The sequence below is a fragment of the Scyliorhinus canicula genome, chromosome 2 (genome assembly GCF_902713615.1).
Source record: "Scyliorhinus canicula chromosome 2, sScyCan1.1, whole genome shotgun sequence".
Lineage (NCBI taxonomy): Eukaryota > Metazoa > Chordata > Chondrichthyes > Carcharhiniformes > Scyliorhinidae > Scyliorhinus > Scyliorhinus canicula.
Window position 1 is genome coordinate 152417869 of NC_052147.1, and position 20576 is coordinate 152438444.

Genomic DNA, 20576 nt, shown 5'->3' on the forward strand with positions numbered 1-20576 from the left:
CTGCGATCCAGCTATATCATTACCCAAGATAAACTGTATTCCTGGACTTCACGACTCTTCACTGGACTTTCCAACCTTACCTTATGTAATGGAATGCTACTCCTCTCACCCTGAATTCCACATATCACCATCTTTTCTGGCAACATTCTTCCCAAACTACATAATTCCTCATATCTTACCATTAAAGGTTGACTAGCCCCTGTATCTCTTAAAATTATGACTTATTTACCTGCTCCTCCTGATACACATGAGTAAACTTTACCCACACAAGTAAATTATTTAAAGACATCTGGCACCTTCTTAACAATTACTTCTTGAACAGGCTATACAATCATTTGCACCTCTTTCGCTTCCCTTGGGCTTTCCTTTACCACTCTAACAAATCCCACTGTCTTAACCTGTTTTATCACATCAGCCTTCCCAGTGCTTTTCATCAACCACCAACACTGTGACTTTACATGGCCTAGTTTATGACAGTGAAAACATTTGAAACTTTTCATCTCTTTTCCACCCTCCTGGATTTATTTTTTAATCTGAGGTACACTTTCTTTATTGTCTCCCATCAGATCACCTTTACCTTTACCACTTGAGTATTTCTCATGTCCCCAGTTTCTATCCCTCACAGGCTGAAACTGATGTCGGAAACCAATCTTTGATTTATGAACTAATTCATAATCATCTGCCATTTCTGCTGCTAATCTCGCAGTTTTAACCCTCTGTTCTTCCACATGAGTTCTCACTACATCAGGAATTAAATTTTTAAACTCCTCCAAAAGTATAATTTCTTTGAGAGCTTCATACATTTGGTCTATTTTCAAAGCCCTTATCCACCTATCAAAATTACTCTGTTTGAGTTTTTCAAACCCCATGTATGTTTTACCAAATTCTTTCCTTAAATGTCTAAACCTTTGTCTGTAAGCTTCAGGCACTAGCTCATATGCACTTAAGATGGATTTCTTCACCTCCTCATACGTTTCAGATACCTCCTGCAGTAGTGATGCAAACACTTCGCTCGCTCTACCTACCAGCTTTGTTTGAATCAATAATACCCACATGTCCTGTGGCCATTTAATTTGTTTAGCTACCTTCTCAAATGAAATGAAAAAGGCTTCCACTTCCTTCTCGACAAACCTTGGCAATGCTTGGACATATTTAAATAGATTCCCACCAAGCCTTCGACTATGACGCTCTTTCTCACTATCCTCATCACTATCATCCAACTGCACGTTTCCCTTTACGTCCGCCAATTTTAATTGACTTTCATGTTTCATGGTCATTTTCTGAAGTTCAAACTCTCTCTCTTTATCTTTTTCCCTGATCGGTATCTCCCTTTCTTTTACTTTTTCCTCTCTCTCTCTTTATTTTTCCTCTATCTCTCTTTTGTATTCAAGCGCTTTAATTCTTTCTCATGTTCCATTTGTTTAATTTGCAACTGAATTTTTGCCATTTCCAATGAGTCAGACTCTATCTCAGGCATGATGCTTTAAATGCTTAACCACCGCCATAATTACCTCATCTTTTCCCATTTTGTCAGGTAATGTTAACTGCAATGTTTTTGCCAAATCTAACAGTCTGCTTTTCGTCTCTGTCCGTAAGGTACTGCGGGTGACATTCTCCACCCCCAAAAACTTCTGAGCCTCTGAAAGAGCCATTGTTCACAACACACTCCCTACTTAAACTAAAATACCACACCGGAAAAGCAACAATCCTTCACTGTCTTTAAGTTATAGAACATAGAACACTACAGCGCAGTACGGGCCCTTCAGCCCTCGATGTTGCGCCAACCTGTGAAACCATCTGAAGCCTATCTGACCTACACTATTCCATTTTCATCCATATGAAAGTTCACAAAAGTCAATCCAATAGATAGACTTTTAGCCCCCTCGAGCCCCCAATTGTTATGGGAGAGGCATTTTCAGAACCCCAAAATGTATCATGGAGTTCAACCAACCTCTCCCTTTAATGTATTGTATTTTCCAGCACACGGCTTGGTCTCCAGGTGTGGTATTACAATTATGGACATGTGGGTTTTTAAACACAAAACAATGTTTATTCCATGAATTCAACTTAACCTTCTTAAATAAACATTGGATCCCTTAACAACCCTTCAAAGATAACCCCAAAAATAATACAACACTAAATAATCCCTCAAAATGTTCCTTGAAACCTCCAAAAGACTTAACACCTTTAAACAGAAACACATCAGATTAAAGACATTACTATTATGAGTTTAAATCATCCAAATCACAGCAGATCCAGCTTACAGCAAACACAGACACACCCAAGCTCTTTTCTTCAAAACTGGCTTTCTCCTTTCAAAACAGCTCACAGCAAACCAGCCAGGCATTTTTCAGCTGCTTTCTCAAAATGAAACTAAAAGCAGAAAAAGCAGATGTGATCTCAGCTGAGTTCCCCCCTCTGACATCACTTCAGTAATATGAGCTGCCCTATTTCTTAAAGGTACATTGCTTAAACATCCATTTCTTAAAGGTACTCTCACATAGAACAGTACAGCACAGAACAGGCCCTTCGGCCCTCGATGTTGTGCTGAGCAATGATCACCCTACTCAAACCCACGTATCCACCCTATACCCGTAACCCAACAACCCCCCCCTTAACCTTACTTTTTAGGACACTACGGGCAATTTAGCATGGCCAATCCACCTAACCCGCACATCTTTGGACTGTGGGAGGAAACCGGAGCACCCGGAGGAAACCCACGCACACAGGGGGAGGACGTGCAGACTCCGCACAGACAGTGACCCAGCCGGGAATCGAACCTGGGACCCTGGAACTGTGAAGCATTTATGCTAACCACCATGCTACCGTGCTGCATGGTACCATGCTACCGTGCTACCATGATAATATAAGATCACTCGTTGTCAGTGGAATCACTCCGACAGCAAAGTATCCTGGGCAGGATTCTCCGATTTGGAGACTATTTCTCCACGTCGGCGTGGGAATGGTGGTGATTTACGCCAGGATAACTGGTGCAAAATGACTACTGATTCCCTGTTTTGCTGGGGACTAGCAGGAAGCTAGCTGCTGCTACGGCCCAGAGAATTGCCGGGTTTGTGGCTGCATATGCACACGGCGGCGGCCTGCAGCGGCCGTGCCGTGCTTCATGGCAGAGGCCGCTCACAGACCCGACCCGCAAAATAGTCCCCCTCTTCAGCTGGCTCGCGCGCCCCGGACCGCCCCACCACAGTGCCCCCAGCCCCGAATATGCCCACCCCTTCCCGCAGATCAGCCCTCCTCCTCCGACTGTGGCATCGCTGGACTGAGTCCGCAGTCGCCACGCTGGGTTCCCGACGGGTGAGACCACACGTGTCCCACGCAGTCGGGAATGCAGCCAGTCAGGGGTGGAGTGTCGGTGGGCGGGCCTCAGGCAATAGCATGAGGCTATGGATATGTGGCGCAGTGGGCTTTGGAGGGGGAGGAGCATCACAGAAGCAGAGCCGCCCCTGATTCTGTCGGGAATTTGGATTCTCTGGCCCGTCGCCGAACGTGATTTTGCCGTCGCCAACTGGAGAATTCAGCCCCTTTTCCTTACAATTTACAATTGTTGGGGTCTTGTCCAGTTTCAGAAAAAAATTAGAGTCTGTTCAGGGTACTGTAACACCAGTTAGACCTCAGCTGGAATATTGTTTGCAGTTCTGGGCGCCACACTATAGGAAGAATGTGAACACATTGGAGAGGATGCAGAAGAGGTTTACAAGAATAATCCCAGGGATAAGCAATTCCAGTTAAGTGGATGGATTAGGGAGGTTGGGAGAGTTCTCCTTGGAGAGAAGAAGGCTGAGATGAGATTTGATAGGGATGTTCAAATCTCTATCGACTAGGGGCTTTTCACAGTAACTTCATCGCAATGTTAATGTAAGCCTACTTGTGAAAATAAAGATTATTATTATTATATTATTATAAAATGATGAAGAGACTGGGCAGAGTGAATAGGGAGAAATTTTTCCCATTTGTGAAAGGATCAAGAAAGAGAGGACACAGAGTTAAAGTGATTTATAAAAGAAGCAAATGTGATTTGAGAAAAAGCTTTTCCACACAGCAAGTGGTTGGGGTCTGGAATGCGCTGCCTGGAAGTGTGGTGGAGGCAGGTTCAATCGAGGCATTCAAGAGGCCATTAGATGATTATTTGAACAGAAACAATGTGCAGGGGTTCGGGGAGAAGACTGGGGAATGGCACTAAGTCATGATGATCATTTGGAGAGTCAGTGCAGTCAGCATGGTCCAAATGGCCTCCTTCTACATGGAACAATTCTGTGATGTCCCGGTATTTCCATTGATAATCTGAATTTTTGTTTTTTTGATTCATTTGTCAGGCTGGGCCTTGCAGAGAACCTGGAGTTTGAGGATGGTTCCGTTGACCTGGTAACATCAGGAACAGCAGTTCATTGGTTTAAAATGGAGAAGTTTATGAAGGAGGCTGAGAGAGTTCTAAAACCTAAAGGCTGTGTGGCTCTGTATGGCTATAACATTCCCACTTTGTTGGGTTACGACAATTGTCCTGAGGACCCAGACCAGATTGTCGAAGAGGTAAGTAAGCAGGAAGAAAGACTTGTATTTATATAGCAACTTCCACAACCTCAGTACATTCCAATGTGCTTTAGAGCCAGTGACGTGTAGCCACAAAAATGTCGAAACCACATTGTGCACAGGAAGATCCCACACACCACGAGGTGGTTAATGAGCAGATCTCCACTTTGATGGTGACCTTTCTCAAAAGATCACAATTGAAGAGGCGATCCAGCTCAGGATCAGCTGTACCAGTCCAGTTTTCCAAACATTATACAACCAGATCTTTGTAAAACTGAGATCTCCACAACAGGACTCATGCTTTAGTCTGTAACAGACTTTAAGAGCAACAGACTTTAAGAGAAATAATTGGCTTAATGGTTTACAATAGATTTAACTTTCAAAAATACAGTAACTGTTCTTTGCTCAAAGCAAAACAGCTTGCGCAAATTTCAAGAGTTAGAGTTGAAAAATGAAAATACGAAATAAGGATAGCCAGTAGTTAAGTGAAAAGTATAGTGTGATCCTGGATGGAAAATGGCTTCCCAAACCTCTATCTTTTAGGAGAATGTTATCAGTCTGACTCCATCTGTCCCTCCACCTGCAATGTGCTGATTGGCTTGGATGGGTTTCAAATGCATTTGGTTGGATGGATAGTTGTCAATCATATATTCGGATATGTTGCATTTGTAGATTTTTGTGTGTATTGGATTGTGATATATCCTTTTAATCAATTCTGGGTTCCACTGGTTTATTGTTGACTGTGCTTTTATCTGAATTCTGAACAATGGTGTGTTCATATAGTCATGGCTGATGTGTTGGGATGGCTGGGTCGATGTGGACTGCACTTGATACAGTGTAGCGAGAGACAGACCTCCAACACTTGATGAGATGCAACATGCTTTTATTTAACATCTAGCTATTATATATGTTCAACTGTGGGTTGACACTATGCTGACTTGAATGGAGACCTGGTACTAGCCTAACCAGACTTACTAGCTACCACATGGTGTTTGCACTGGCTAATGCTCACGAACTCTGACTGTCTCAGAGGCTGGGTCCCGAGAGAGCGGGAAAACTGGTGCCCTCTGGCTTTATAGTGGTCGTGTCCTGCCTGGTGTTTGGCTGCTCTGTTCTGTGCGCTTACTGGTCATCCTGTGTGTCAATTACTGCCTATCTGCACTCTATTATATACATAGATGTATATTATGACAATGGCGACCCTGGGTATGGCTGCATGGCTTTTGCTATTAAAACAATGGTCAGTTTATGATATCAGTAAAAATGTTGCATAAGCTCTAGCTAGTTTCTTTGAATGTTTCAGATTCTGTGTCTTGCCACTGCAAATTCTGCAAGCTGTGTGTATTTGTAAGTTATATGATGAAATCCATTTTAACATGGTTTTTAAACTGAGCTTTAGTATTTACGTTAAAATGGCTAAATCAATTACCCTCTTACCTATCAGAAAAAGCCAGTTCTCTTCAATCCATCCTTTGATAAATCGAAAGATTAAGTGTGATATATCATAATAAAACAAAAAGAAAGGAGAAATGCGATAGGGTAGGTAAAAGCGCGAAGAGGAACTCACTCACATTGTCTTTGATGATTTCTTACTTTGAAAACAACCTTCAACAATAGAGTGGGCAAGCATTGCATTTCAGGCATTACAGCAAAAATTATTAAAACTCTTAAATTAATATTATACAATAACAATTAATCAATTAATTGAATTTGATTCAACTGATTCAGTATTAATATTTTAGCAATATGTTAGTAATACAGTCAAATAATTGATTGGTTAGTAAAAATTCAACAGTAATGGTGATTCAGTGGGGTTAAGTATAAATCATTCTGATTGCTGGGCCCCTGCATTTAGTGAATAGTTGGCTAACGTATTTGATCACCAGGAATGTCATGTAAATGATGAATCCTGCTACACAGAAGAAAAAGATTATTCTTACTGTGGACATTCCTGTGGGTCCCAACCACCCCCAAAATTTCTCCCAGATACAGATATCTGAGGGTCTGCCAAGCTTCCTGACTTCTTTTTGAATGTTTGCTGCCGGATCTTTAACTTCCTTTAAATTATCTGGAATAAAAGTGCAACACTCCGCACTAATTAGGACGCAGATGCCACCTTTTTCGGCTAGCACATAATCAAGTGCCATTCGATTTTGTAGTGCCACAGTTTGAATAGCTCGCATTTCATCAGAGCTTTTATTTAGGGCAGTATAGTCAGCTATGTTTTGTATGATAGTTGTTAGTTTATTTAATTCGTTGGCCACCCTTATTTCCCAATAGAAAGGAATAGTTTTAGCATAAATTGCATCTCGTAATTTGATAGCACATTTATTTCTTCGAGTGATTGGTTCTCATAGATAAGGGAGATGAGGGAGATGACGGATGGCAGGTACTACATATCCTAAATAGCAAGATCCTGACCAGAATTTTGGAAGCCAGGAGTATGCTGAGTTATTGCAGATAAAATATGTTCCATTATAAGTTAAATATTGGTAAATATATTCCAGAGACCAAAGGTCTGTGAATGTTTTATTATTTATGGCATTGTGTATACCTTTTATTATTGAGGATTGATTAGCTGAGTGTTTTGCATTATTGGTACATCTATAGACTGTGTTAACATCAAAATAATTAGTACAAATACTATGGCCCATCTTCCTCCCTCTGGAGTCATTACTAGTGAGACATATTGATCCTTCTTATTTTTGAGTATTTTGGAGATTAATATGTGGAGGATTTTTATTTGTGTTATATTTCGGTTGATACCATGATACCATTGTGAAAAAGTGTTCAGTGGATAACCTGCAAATTTCCATAAATTAGTACTTTGTTTTAAATAAATTTCCCTTTCTGACATAAATCTTGGATGTGTAAAGGAATGTGTTTTCATTTAACTCTGGAACAATGTTTACAAGGCCAATTATATGACTGAAAATGAATATTACAGAAATCATTTTTACAGATCTTAATACTTATACGCGTGCTTCACGTGTGGCGTGTGGATCCAACTTTTCTTCCCTTTCAGTTTTACAGCAGATTGGGTGGTGAGAAGGACTAGAAAGGGTCCTTCCCACTTTGATCCTAGAGGCTCTTTCTGAAGTTTGTTCACATACACTTCCTCGCCGGGCACTAAATTATGCCCACTCTCTGGCGGATTGCCCCAGGCAGCCAACACCTGTTGAGAAGCAGAACTAACAGCATTTGTTAGATTTTGACAATAAGTCAGCAAAGTATCACTCATTAAATGACAGTCTACCTTTCGCAAACCAATAGTTCCTGACAGAGACATTTGTCTGCCTGTGATGATTTCAAATGGACTTAAGCCTGTTGTTCTGCTTGGTGTTGCTCTGATACTGCACACTACTATTGGCAAAGCTTGGACCCAATTCATGCCTTCTTGGTTGTATTTAGACAATCTTTCTTTCAAAGTTCGATTCATAATTTCCACTTGTCCTGATGAGTGTGGATGATAAGGGCAGTGCAAATTCCAGTCAATGTTTAATAATCTACACACTTCCTTACAAACAGCACCTGTAAAGTGGGTTTGATTGTCTGAGTCAATGCTAACTGGTACTCCCCATCTGGGAATAAAGTCTTTGCATAGCACTTGGCTGTATGGGTGGCTATGGCTCTCCTAGCTGGGGCAACTTCTACCCATCTAGAGAATGTATCCACTATTACAAGGACGTCACTGTACTTTTGGCATTTAGGAAGGGTGATGTAGTCTATCTGTATATCCTGGAACGGTCCTGCAGGAGCAGGAGCAGGAGCTTTTAATTGAGGCATTGATGTTATAGGTCCCACGTTGTTCTTTTGACAGGTTATACAACGGTTTGACACCAATTGTGCATAGTTTTTGAATCCTTTACCACACCAACTCCTCTGGAATCGATCCATCATTTGTTGGGGTGATATATGTCCCCATGAATGGATTTGTTGGGCCAAAAAGGGCATCAGTGCTTGTGGCGCTACTGGTTTATCAGTCTGAACATGTCTCCAAATATCATCACCATACAACCTTTTACCTGATTCTAACCATGTCCATTTTTCTTTCTGTGTGCAATCACATTGCATTTTATGTAGATCCTGTAATAAGTTAGTCACTCCCAATTTGTAAATGTGATTGAATTCCTCATACCATTGAGAGGCAGCTTCCTCTTGCTTCCATAGAGTCTTCATGAGTATGGGCTTTGCACTTTAAGATTGATACTTCTTTTGACAAGGCTATAGCTTCTAGGAGATCGCGTGCTTCCTTTCCATTTCGGATAGGTGTACCTGCTGTTGTGAGAAATCCTCTTTTTCTCCACAGGTGGCCAAAATCATGTGCCACTCCAAAACCATATCTGGAGTCAGTATAGATGTTCGCAGTTTTATCTTTTGCCACATGACATGCTTCTGTTAGTGCTTTTAATTTGGCCTGTTGAGCTGGTGTACCTGGGGATAAGCTTCCTTCAGCTAATACTTCATTTAGGCTTGTGACTGCCCAGCTAGATTTTGTGACACCCTTGTCAATAAAAGAGGAACCATCTGTGAATAGGATTAAATCTAGGTTCTGTAGTGGTTCTTCTTCCACTAAGCGTACCTCTTCCATTTCCTCTATTATTTTCACACAGTCAAGTCCCTCTGCCTCTCCCCCCTTTTGCTCCTCAGGGAGCAGGAGCAAAGATTTACAGGTTTACAGGACTAGCTCTGTGAAAATAAAGGTTGGGTGCTTCTAAAACTGCCGTCCATCTAGTCCATCGAGCTGATGTAACTTGTGATACTCTGTTCATGGATAGTAGAGAGTGGACTGAATGAGGGCATTTAATGGTTAACTGTGGGTCTAAGACAAGTCCTGATGTTGCCATTACAGCTCGACATGTGGCTTCCATGGCTCTTTCTGCCAAACAACTGCCAATTGCTCGTGCCACATTGTCAAGTTTAATGGAGTAGTATCCAACAGGTCTTAACTGATCACCATGTTCTTGGGCTGGTACTGCAGTCATGTAACCATCTTTTTCATGAACAAATATGGCAAAAGGTTTCCCATTGTTTGGCATACCTAGAGCTGGTGCTGAAAATAGGGCCTTTCTGAGATTTAAAAATGATTCTTTTTGTTCTGCGCTGAGCTTAACTGTGTCTTTTGATTTTCAGTTGCCTTTTAAAAGATCATTCAATGGCTGAGCGATCTGAGTGAAAGAATCAATCCAGTTTCTGTTAAAATTACACAGTCCCAGGGCAGCACGGTGGCCTAGTGGTTAGCACAACCGCCTCACGGCGCTGAGGTCCCAGGTTCGATCACGGCTCTGGGTCACTGTCCGTGTGGAGTTTGCACATTCTCCCCGTGTTTGCGTGGGTTTTGCCCCCACAACCCAAAAATGTGTGCAGAGTAGGTGGATTGGCCACACTAAATTGCCCCTTAATTGGAAAAAATAATTGGGTAATCTAAATTTTAAAAAATTTTTAAAAATTACACAGTCCCAAAAAAAATCTTACTTCAAGGTCAGTTGTAGGTTCCTTTGCAGCTTTGATGGCAGCCATTCTGTCCTGAGTAAGTTCCCTTTTGCCTTTGGACATTTTCTGACCTAAGTAGACTACTTGATCCTGGCAGATTTGTGCTTTGGCAAGGCTAGCTTTGTGTCCATTATCACTGAGGTGATCCAAAACCAAATACAAATCTTTATTGTGATCATCTTTATCAATGGATGTTATCAGAATGTCATCGACATACTGGATAATGGTGGAAGGTAGGACAGGCCTGTTGTGATTATGTAGAGCCATGTGGTAAACAATAGGGCTATTGTGAAAACCTTGTGGTAGTTTAGTCCATGTGTATTAATGTTGTTTTATGATGAAAGCAAACCATGGCTGTACATCCTTAGCTAGTGGTGTGAATTGCGCTTTCACGTATCTGATCGTCAGTCCAGAAGTAAAACACTCGAACACGTCAGTAACGAATATTCGTTTATTTACGGCCGGGACAAATCTCTAAGCAGTCGGGTAACCACCTTCGAGAAGTGCCAAAATCCCAGAATAAGGACGGTATCTTTATACATCTTACAGCTTAGGGGTGGACCCCTTAAATTCCTGGATGCACCTATGATTTGGCAAGGATCCAGAACATGTACATATATGGAATTATTCTTCGAGGTCGGGAGGTTATTTTTGACATAATCATTAGCACAAGTCACTATTAATGCTGTTCACAAAGGTCTTTCTTATCCCATGGCCATATGGCTCAACTCACTCCAAAGACAGTCCCTCTTACATTTCAATGTTTATTTGTTCCAACTGGTCAAACGAGCTTAATTACGTTATCTCTGCAATAAAGTAACGGTTCCCATTCATTCCATTCTTTGCCTTTTTGACCTCTCTGCTTTTACAGATGCGGGTCAGAACATTAATTAGTACCAATGCCACACTCCCTATATTCCATCCCATAACCTTCTGACATCTTTGCTTTCACAGATGCCGGTCAGACACACTCCCTTTATTTCATCCCTTGACCTGTTGACATCTCTTTCACAGAGCTTTTCAGAACTGTTATATTAACCCTATCAGCGAAGTTCCAAATGAAATCCACTTCTACATTCCCCCCTTTGATCATTCCTTGATCACATAACACTCAGGATACTTTAGATGGAAATGAGAGCGAGGCGGAGGTACTCCTCCTCTACTAGGCTCCGGCAGGATGCCACTTCCTCATATAGGTCAGGGGTAGGTGGAACCAGTTTTTCTTTTTCGTCTAGGGCGGATCTCTGAAGCATCTGTGGTAATGCAGTGGCACCCAAACGGTTGCATAGGCATTTCACACCAGTAGCTATGATACAGAGCAACAAACAGATGGTAACGAAGATAATGAGCCCATGGAATAGGTAAGTGGCCCAAGAATTGGACCACATCCAGCTCCACCAGTCAGCCTGACCGGCGAGTCGCAAGCGCTGTACTCCATCTCTGATATGGGTTACCAGACGCGTGATATTCTCTGAACTGTCTGGAATATAACCCATGCAGCCGTCTGTTCGATCGAGAAAGGAACAGATATCAAGGGAATGCCTCCATGGGCATGGGTCGGGACCTGTGTACATACCCAGCAAGAGGAGACACCCACTTTCTTAGCATAGACATAGGACATAAACAGAAATGAATTCGCCGTTACATGGTGCGTTGCCCGCTTCCTTCTGGAAGGCGAGTAGGGGTGAGTAGTCCTTGATGGTAAAATTTGTACTCTGTCCTTATCAATGCACCGGTGGTTCCACCTGCATGTGCGGCGATCGTACATTAGAACCATGTACGTAATCAGGAATCGGCGCTTCTGGTCATCGGGAGGAACGGTGGTCGGGCAGGTTTTGATAGCGGTGGTGATCCATCGGAGATCTGTCGTTGTTCCACATCGTGGGGTCCCTTCCCGGCACATGGGTGGGTGTCTGCTTCCGTACAGGCATCTCCTTCCTTCGGATGCAGCGAGAGAGAGCAGGGTGGCGAGTATTGTGACGGCGAAGAGGGGCCTCATCCTGGTACTCGTGTTCCTAGGACTTAAAGGAAAAGTTTAGAACATCATGGATACTTAATTAACTTACAATGGTGCATATGTACCCATGCGTTCCGGCCCTCCACTTTTACTGCAGTGGGGGTAGTGAGTAGAACCTGTAGGGGACCCTCCCATCGAGGTTCCAAACCTTTACGTGTCCAATTTCGAATTAGGACATAATCCCCAGGGTTGATGGAGACGTCATGAGTAATGGATGGGACTTCTTCCTGGGTGGCACGAACTCGGGAGTGTAATCCTTTCAAAATTCTAGTTAGTGTTAATATATAATTATCCATCTCGGTAGTCATGTAATGGAATTGAACATTCCGTGGAACACTGCTGTCCCAAGGCGTTCGAAAGGGTCTGCCATATAGTATTTCCGCTGGGCTTAGGCGAGTTTTTCCTGCGGGGGTGGCACGTAGCTGGAAGAGTGCTAAAGGCAGGAGTTTGAGCCAAGTGGCCCCAGTGTCTGCTTGTAGTTTAGCGAGTTTAGTCTTTAGAGTCTGATTAGCCCTTTCCACCACTCCAGCGGCTTGTGGTCTGTAGGCACAATGAAACTGTTGCTTTATTCCAAGCAGAGCACAGAATTCCTTATTGATTTGACCTATGAAGTGGGGACCATTGTCAGAGCTCAGCCGGGCCGAAATTCCAAATCGCGGAACAATTTCTCGCATTAACACCTTAACTACTGTCGAGGCCTTGTTATCCGTAGTCGGGTAGGCCTCGATCCATTTGCTAAAAGTGTCCACAATGACTAACACATATTTATAGCATTGACATCTTTCCAACTCAATGTAATCCATTTGTAGGGTCTCAAATGGACCCTCAGGTAAGGGGGTTGTGCCAGGATCACAGGGGACGGCCTTACCGGGGTTGTGCTGTTGACAGATTAGGCACCGACTGCTAATTTGTTGGGCCATTTCTTGCAGTCGTGGGTGCCACCAGCTTTTTAACAATATGTCCCCTGTGGCACGAGCTCCACAGTGAGTTGCAAAGTGTACATATTCGGTCACCCAGGCTGCTAATGCATCGGTCATACATGTTTGTCCTACCGGGGTGACCCACAGCTTATTTTCGATATCATATATACATCCTAAGTTTTTCCACATATTTACAGCAGTTGCAGGAGCGTCCTCCTGCATTTGGATTATGTCAGCAATGGTTGGCATAGGTTTTTCAGAGGGGGACTTTCCCGAGGGGGTTTTAGTCTGCCTCATCATTCTAGGCACCATTAGTTTGCCAGATTTAGAAATTTCTTTTGCCTTCTCGTCCGCTCTCCTGTTGCCCGTTTCCACCAGTCCTGTGCCTTTTGTATGCGCTGCGCATTTTATCACCGCTATCTTGTCTGGGAGCATAAGGGCCTGCAATAACTGGGTTACTAACTGCTGGTGTGAGATGGGTGTACCAGCGGAGGTTAGAAATCCTCTGTTTTTCCATCACCGTCTTGATCGATGATTGCATAGCCAGATTGTCTATCCCCCCTTTCGCCGACGGAAGAACTTCCATCGGTGAAAAAGGAACAATCTGCACTTGGGAGGGGTATATCGGAGAGGTCGCCTCGAACCGAGGAGACTTCCTGCAACAGTTGCAGACAGTCATGAGTTGGGTCGAGCATGTCTGTGGGAGGATGCGTCAAAAAATCAGCAGGGTTGATAGTGGTGCAGTGGGCAAACTGGACCTTTGGGTTATTAAGGAGAGCAATCTCATATCTATTCTGACGAGCCATCGTGAGATGCTGAGTCTGTAGCTGTCCCAAAAGGGCCGTAACAGAATGGGAACTATAGACAGTGATATCTTGTTGGAGGGTAATATTAGCAGCCGATTGCAGGCTGTTGTAGATAGCTGCAAGAGTTTGGGTACAGATAGGATAGCCAAGGGCTACCGGATCGAGTTTAGAGGAGTAGTATGCAACCGGGCGACAGCGGTCGCCGTGGCGTTGGGTCAGGACAGCTGTGGCGCAGTCGGCAAGGACTGTGCAATAGAGCTGAAAAGGGCGATCATATAAGGGTCGACCAAGGGCAGGGGCCTGGAGGAGTGCCTCCTTGAGGCGGTTCTGCTAGTGACTGTTTGTGATCAGCGGGCACTAGGACCCTGCGGAGCCATGCAGTGTCAATTTCAACGCAGCAGTTTCGAAACTGCCCAGCACAAATTCTTTATCTGTTTATTCTGAGACCATGGTAGTTCTGAACATACTGAGTTACTCATAATACTGATCACATTCCAGGGGCGGTGGCGGAGGTGGCTGTGGGGGCTGTGGAGGCTGTGGGGGCTGTGGGGGCTGTGGAGGCTGTGGGGGCTTCTGACGTCCCCCGCAATTGAACAGATGTTCCTCATCCCCATCGTCCCCCTCCTCCCAAACTTGCTTCGCATTGCTGACCGGCGCCGGGGTAGGATTAGCATTCTTACGTTTCTTATATTCTTTACATTCCCTTTTTAAGACCTCTACTGTTTTAACAATTCCCCCTTTGGTGAGGCCAATACCCAATTTTGAGGCATTTGCCTGCCAGCTAGCCAGTATAGATGCATCTTTCATTAACTGACAGTATTCCCTCCACAAGGCAATTAATTTCTTTGCGGTGGGTTCTTGATAATACAGAAAAATGTGTCATTTGAAACATGAAAGTCTGGCAATATCTGGTTTAAGAGGGTACAGGGAAAGATCCCACAAAAGGTTAATAGCAGCTGCAAAGAGCAGGGTTATAAAATGCAGATTCTTGCTCACAAGCAGGCCTCAGCAGACACACAGGCTTCATATGGTAAGCTAAAACAATGGCTCACACCTTCATGGAATGTAACTATCTCAGAAAGCATCTGAAAAAGCATGGATGAGAGTTTCAATTGCATTAAGTGACGAATGTTTAAAACAGGCAAGTCTTTCAAGTCACAACCAAGTTAAATTTTAGCATACAGCTAAGAGCAAAGTTTCACACCTTAATTGAAATAAACTCTCTTAGTAAACAGCTGGAAAGAATGGAAGATGCTCAGTCGAATTTAGTGTCAATTTCAGGGGTAAAATTCTACGAACATCAAGTTAATTAAAAGACAATTGGAGATGACCTGGCTACGAGAAACATCATTTTAGTCAAAATCAAAGGCAAAGTTATGAACTGGGGACAATTGGAAAATTAAACGATTTGAAATCACAGAAATAAAAGTTAACTATTGAAACAAAAGCATTTTTTAAATCAAATCTGAGAGGAGACGATATGCCTGAAATGAATAACGAGTTGTAGTAAGATGTTTACATCAAAGATACTTGTAAACTATCAAAGTGAAACAAGCCCATATACAATACAGTCGTTAAAACTTAATAACTCTTCGAAAGAGAATATAAACCCAGGGAGCAGAAGCAGCAGCACTCTGCAACAGCAACAGGAGAGAGATGAGAGAGAGGAGAGGAGAGACGCAGCCTGCTGGAGAAAGACAAGGAAAGCAGCCGAGTTGAAACAGCTAATACAACTCAAGAAGACCAGATTTTAAGTGGTTATTAGCTTACTTCACTTCTACACCAATGCTATTAAGGGGTAAGTAGGTAAAATTCTTCGGTGAAGGTATGGGTTATACCGGGGGATAGGCTCCGAGAACCCCGCCCGTAACTTCCAGAGAACGCTGCCTGGAATCACGGCGGCAGTCCCGTCCGGAGCCCACAGCCCGGAATCGTCCCCTAGCAGTCCTGAGAACCCCGCCCGTAACTCCAGCGAACGCTGCCTGGAATCACGGCGGCTCCTCAGGCTGCCCCTAGCAGTCCTGGCAACCCCGCCCATAACTCCAGCGAACGCTGCCTGGAATCACGGCGGCAGTCCCAGGCTGCCCACAGCCCGTTAACCGTCCCCTAGCAATCCTGAGAACCCCGCCCGTAACTCCAGCAAACGCTGCCTGGAATCACGGCGGCTCCTCAGGCTGCCCCTAGCAGTCCTGGCAACCCCGCCCGTAACTCCAGCGAACGCTGCCTGGAATCACGGCGGCAGTCCCAGGCTGCCCACAGCCCGTTAACCGTCCCCTAGCAATCCTGAGAACCCCGCCCGTAACTCCAGCGAACGCTGCCTGGAATCACGGCGGCTCCTCAGGCTGCCCCTAGCAGTCCTGGCAACCCCGCCCGTAACTCCAGCGAACGCTGTCTGGAATCACGGCGGCAGTCCCAGGCTGCCCCTAGAGACGATAACCACAGGGTTCACTCACTTACCCTCTTTAAAACGGGTTCGCTGGACTGACCTGGATCTCGCAGAGGCTTCTCGACAAACCAACGGCAAAGCTGAGCAACGATCAAACTGGTAGTAGGCGAATACCAAGGTGGAAAACAAATTTTTACTCACGTTGGGGGCCAAATTCGTCCTCTACTTTGAACGAGCTCAGTCGATTACGCCGGTTAGTTGCGCAGACCCCTCTGGAGATCCCCGTACGGGCCACCAAATGTGAATTGCGCTTTCACGTATCTGATCGTCAGTCCAGAAGTAAAACACTCGAACACGTCAGTAACGAATATTCGTTTATTTACGGCCGGGACAAATCTCTAAGCAGTCGGGTAACCACCTTCGAGAAGTGCCAAAATCCCAGAATAAGGACGGTATCTTTATACATCTTACAGCTTAGGGGTGGACCCCTTAAATTCCTGGATACACCTATGATTTGGCAAGGATCCAGAACATGTACATATATGGAATTATTCTTCGAGGTCGGGAGGTTATTTTTGACATAATCATTAGCACAAGTCACTATTAATGCTGTTCACAAAGGTCTTTCTTATCCCATGGCCATATGGCTCAACTCACTCCAAAGACAGTCCCTCTTACATTTCAATGTTTATTTGTTCCAACTGGTCAAACGAGCTTAATTACGTTATCTCTGCAATAAAGTAACGGTTCCCATTCATTCCATTCTTTGCCTTTTTGACCTCTCAGCTTTTACAGATGCGGGTCAGAACATTAATTAGTACCAATGCCACACTCCCTATATTCCATCCCATAACCTTCTGACATCTTTGCTTTCACAGATGCCGGTCAGACACACTCCCTTTATTTCATCCCTTGACCTGTTGACATCTCTTTCACAGAGCTTTTCAGAACTGTTATATTAACCCTATCAGCGAAGTTCCAAATGAAATCCACTTCTACAGTGGTACTGACCAAAAACCATTTGCCATGACTGAAAACCATTGAAGGGACTGGAGTTAAAGAGTTAAAGACTGTAGGTCAGCCATTTTGCAGTGTTTAGGTTTCAGTTTGAGAGAGAGCAGCAGAAAAGTGCCTGGCTGGTTTGCTGTGAGCTGTTTGAAAGGAGAAAGCATGTTTTGAGAAAAAGAGCTTGGGTGTGTCTGTGTTTGCAGTGAGCTGGATCTGCTGTGATCTCTGCCATGAAAGACTATGGACTTTAGTCTTTCACTCCCACTGGGTCCAGGACCATAGGCTGGATTCTCAAAAAAACGGCGCGATTGGCGGGACCCGGCGCCAAAAACGGTGGTGATCACTCCGGCGTCGGGCCCCCCCAAACGTCGTGAAGTCTCCGGGCCCGAATGTGCTAGCAGCGGTGTGACGCCATTCGCGACGGTGTCACCTGCCTTGGATGCGCCGCGTCACTGATGCCGCGTGGCGTAATCAATGCCGCGCGACGTTACAGCACAAAAGACGCAGCCCCCCCCGGAAGACCCGCTAATATGGATGCCCCCCGTGCAGCCCCGAGGTTCCAGGAGCGCGACATTGAGGCGCTCCTGGACACAGGAGAGGAGGGAGGCCCTGTACCCCTGACATGGCCGCAGGGTTGCCCCACGCCTCAGCCGGCGCCTGTGGAGTGAGATGGCAGACCCCGTCAGCGCTGTGACACCGAGGACAGCCACCCAGTGCCACAAGAAGGTGAACAACCTCGTCAGGGCAGCCAGGGTGAGTGCCCCCCCCTCGATGTGCGGCACACCCCCAGGTGCAACCAACCCTAATGCTAACCCAACCATAACCCTAATGTGCTGCACACCTCTGCCAATATACGCGCAACCGCTATCGTGCATTCATGTACCTGTCTAACACTGTTGCCCTTTACCCCTGCCACCCACCCACCCGCCCCCCCCACAGGAGAAGTGCGGACACAACAACAGGGATCATAGAGGACTGTAGGGGGCTCAGCTGATGAGAGACCACTCACTGTTCATGAGAAGAGGGCATGGAACTGGCAGGTGGATCTGAGGACCGGGAGGTTGTCGATGCAGCGGTCGTGGGTCCACCAGCAAGTGAGCCACCCACGGCCTGTCCCCATTCGCCCATATACCCCCTCCCCATATCCCCCCTCCCCCATAACCCCCTCCCCCATAACCCCCTCCCCATATCCCCCCTCCCCATATCCTCCTCCCCATAACCCCCTCCCCATATCCCCCCTCCCCATATCCCCCTCCTCCATATACCCCCTCCCCATATCCCCCCTCCCCCATAACCCCCATCCCCCATAACCCCCTCCCCATATCCCCCCTCCCCATATCCTCCTCCCCATAAACCCCCTCCCCATATCCCCCTCCCCCATATCCCCCTCCCCATATCCCCCCTCCCCATACCCCCTCCTCCATATACCCCCTCCCCATATCCCCCCTCCCCCATAACCCCCTCCCCCATAACCCCCTCCCCATATCCCCCCTCCCCATATCCTCCTCCCCATAACCCCCTCCCCATATCCCCCTCCCCCATATCCCCCTCCCCATATCCCCCCTCCCCATATCCCCCTCCTCCATATTCCCTCCCCATATCCCCCATATCCCCCTCTCCATATCCCCCATATCCCCCTCCCCATATCCCCCTCCCCATATCCCCCATATCCCCCTCCCCATATCCCTCCTCCCCATATCCCCCGTCCCCATATCCCCTATATTCCCATATCCCCCTCCCCATATCCCTCCTCCCCATATCCCCCCTCCCCATATCCCCTATATTCCCATATCCCCCCTCCCTATATCCCCCCACATATCCCCATATTCCCCCATCCCCAGAACCCCCTCCCCATATCCCCCCTCCCCCATATCCCCACTCCACATATCCCCCATATCTCCACACCCCCATATCCCCCTCCCTCATGTCCCCCTCCCCATATCCCCCTCCCCATATCTCCCTCCCCATTGTCCCCCTCCCCATATCCCCCTCCACATATCCCCCATATCCCCCCTCCCCATAGGCCCCTCTCCATATCCCCCTCCCCATATCTCCCATATCCCTCTTCCCCATATCCCCCTCCACATATCCCCCCCCCATATCCCCCCTCCCCATATCCCCCCTCCACACATTCCCCCTCCCCATATCCCCCTCCCCATATCCCCCTCCCCATATCCCCCCTCCACACATTCCCCCTTCCCATATCACCCCTCCTCATATCCCCTCTCCCCATATCCCCCTCTCCCATATCCCCTCTCCCCATATGCCCATCCCGATATCCCCCTCCCCCATATCCCCCTCCCCATATCCCCCTCTCCATATCCCCCCTCCCCATATCCCCCATATCCCCCCTCCCCATATCCCCTCGCCCCATATCCCCCTCCCCATATCCCCTCTCCCCATATCCCCCTCCCCCATATCCCCTCTCCCCATATCACCCTCCCCCATATCCCCCTCTCCCCATATCCCCCTACCCCATATCCCCTCTCCCCATATCACCCTCCCCCATATCCCCCTCCCCCATATCCCCCCTCCCCCATATCCCCATTCCCCTCTCCCCATATCCCCTCTCCCCATATCACCCTCCCCCATATACCCCTCCCCCATATCCCCCCTCCCCCATATCCCCCCTCCCCCATATCCCCATTCCCCTCTCCCCATATCCCCTCTCCCCATATCCCCCTCCCCCATATCCCCTCTCCCCATATCACCCTCCCCCATATCCCCCTCTCCCCATATCCCCTCCCCCATATCCCCTCTCCCCATATCACCCTCCCCCATATCCCCCCTCCCCATATCCCCATTCCCCTCTCCCCATATCCCCTCTCCCCATATCCCCCTCCCCCATATCCCCCCATATCCCCCTATCCCATATCCCCCTTCCTATATACCCCTCCCCATATCGCCCTCCCCCATATCCCCCCTTCCTATATACCCCTCCCCGTGTCCCCCCTCCCCCATATCCCCGATCACCGCCTGCGTATCTAACCATGCTGCTGTATTGTGTATTGCAGGACCAAACGTCGAGGCACCCGTCCCCGTAGATGCGGACCACCCGCAGGACGCCCCAGGCTGGCCACGAGAGAGGGAGAGACCCGGCCCCTCTGGCATGCGACGCCCGCAGGATGCCCCAGGGCGTCCACGAGAGAGGGAGAGACCCGGAGCAACAGGGAGACGACGCCTCCATCTCCTGCGGGTGCTGTGACGCAGGCGTGTGACACCCAGCGGCGAGGGGAGCAGCCACAGGCCATGTCGCAGCCGAACCAGGACACTCCTACCCAGGACACTCCTACCCAGGACACTCCTACCCAGGGCACTCCTACCCAGGACACTCCTACCCAGGACACTCCCTACCCAGGACACTCCTACCCAGGACACCCCTACCCAGGACACTCCTA

The 20576-nt window shown here is 46.7% G+C and overlaps 1 protein-coding gene across 1 annotated transcript in view; it reads left to right on the forward strand.

The window, feature by feature from the left end:
- Nucleotides 1–6040, forward strand: part of LOC119962281 (putative methyltransferase DDB_G0268948) — a 28855-nt gene extending 22815 nt beyond the window's left edge. The window contains exons 3-4 of the mRNA XM_038790269.1: nucleotides 4335–4548; nucleotides 5993–6040. Coding sequence (XP_038646197.1) covers nucleotides 4335–4548; nucleotides 5993–6040 — 262 coding nt within the window. The remainder of the gene's footprint in view (nucleotides 1–4334; nucleotides 4549–5992) is intronic.
- The last annotated feature ends 14536 nt before the right edge of the window (nucleotides 6041–20576 follow it).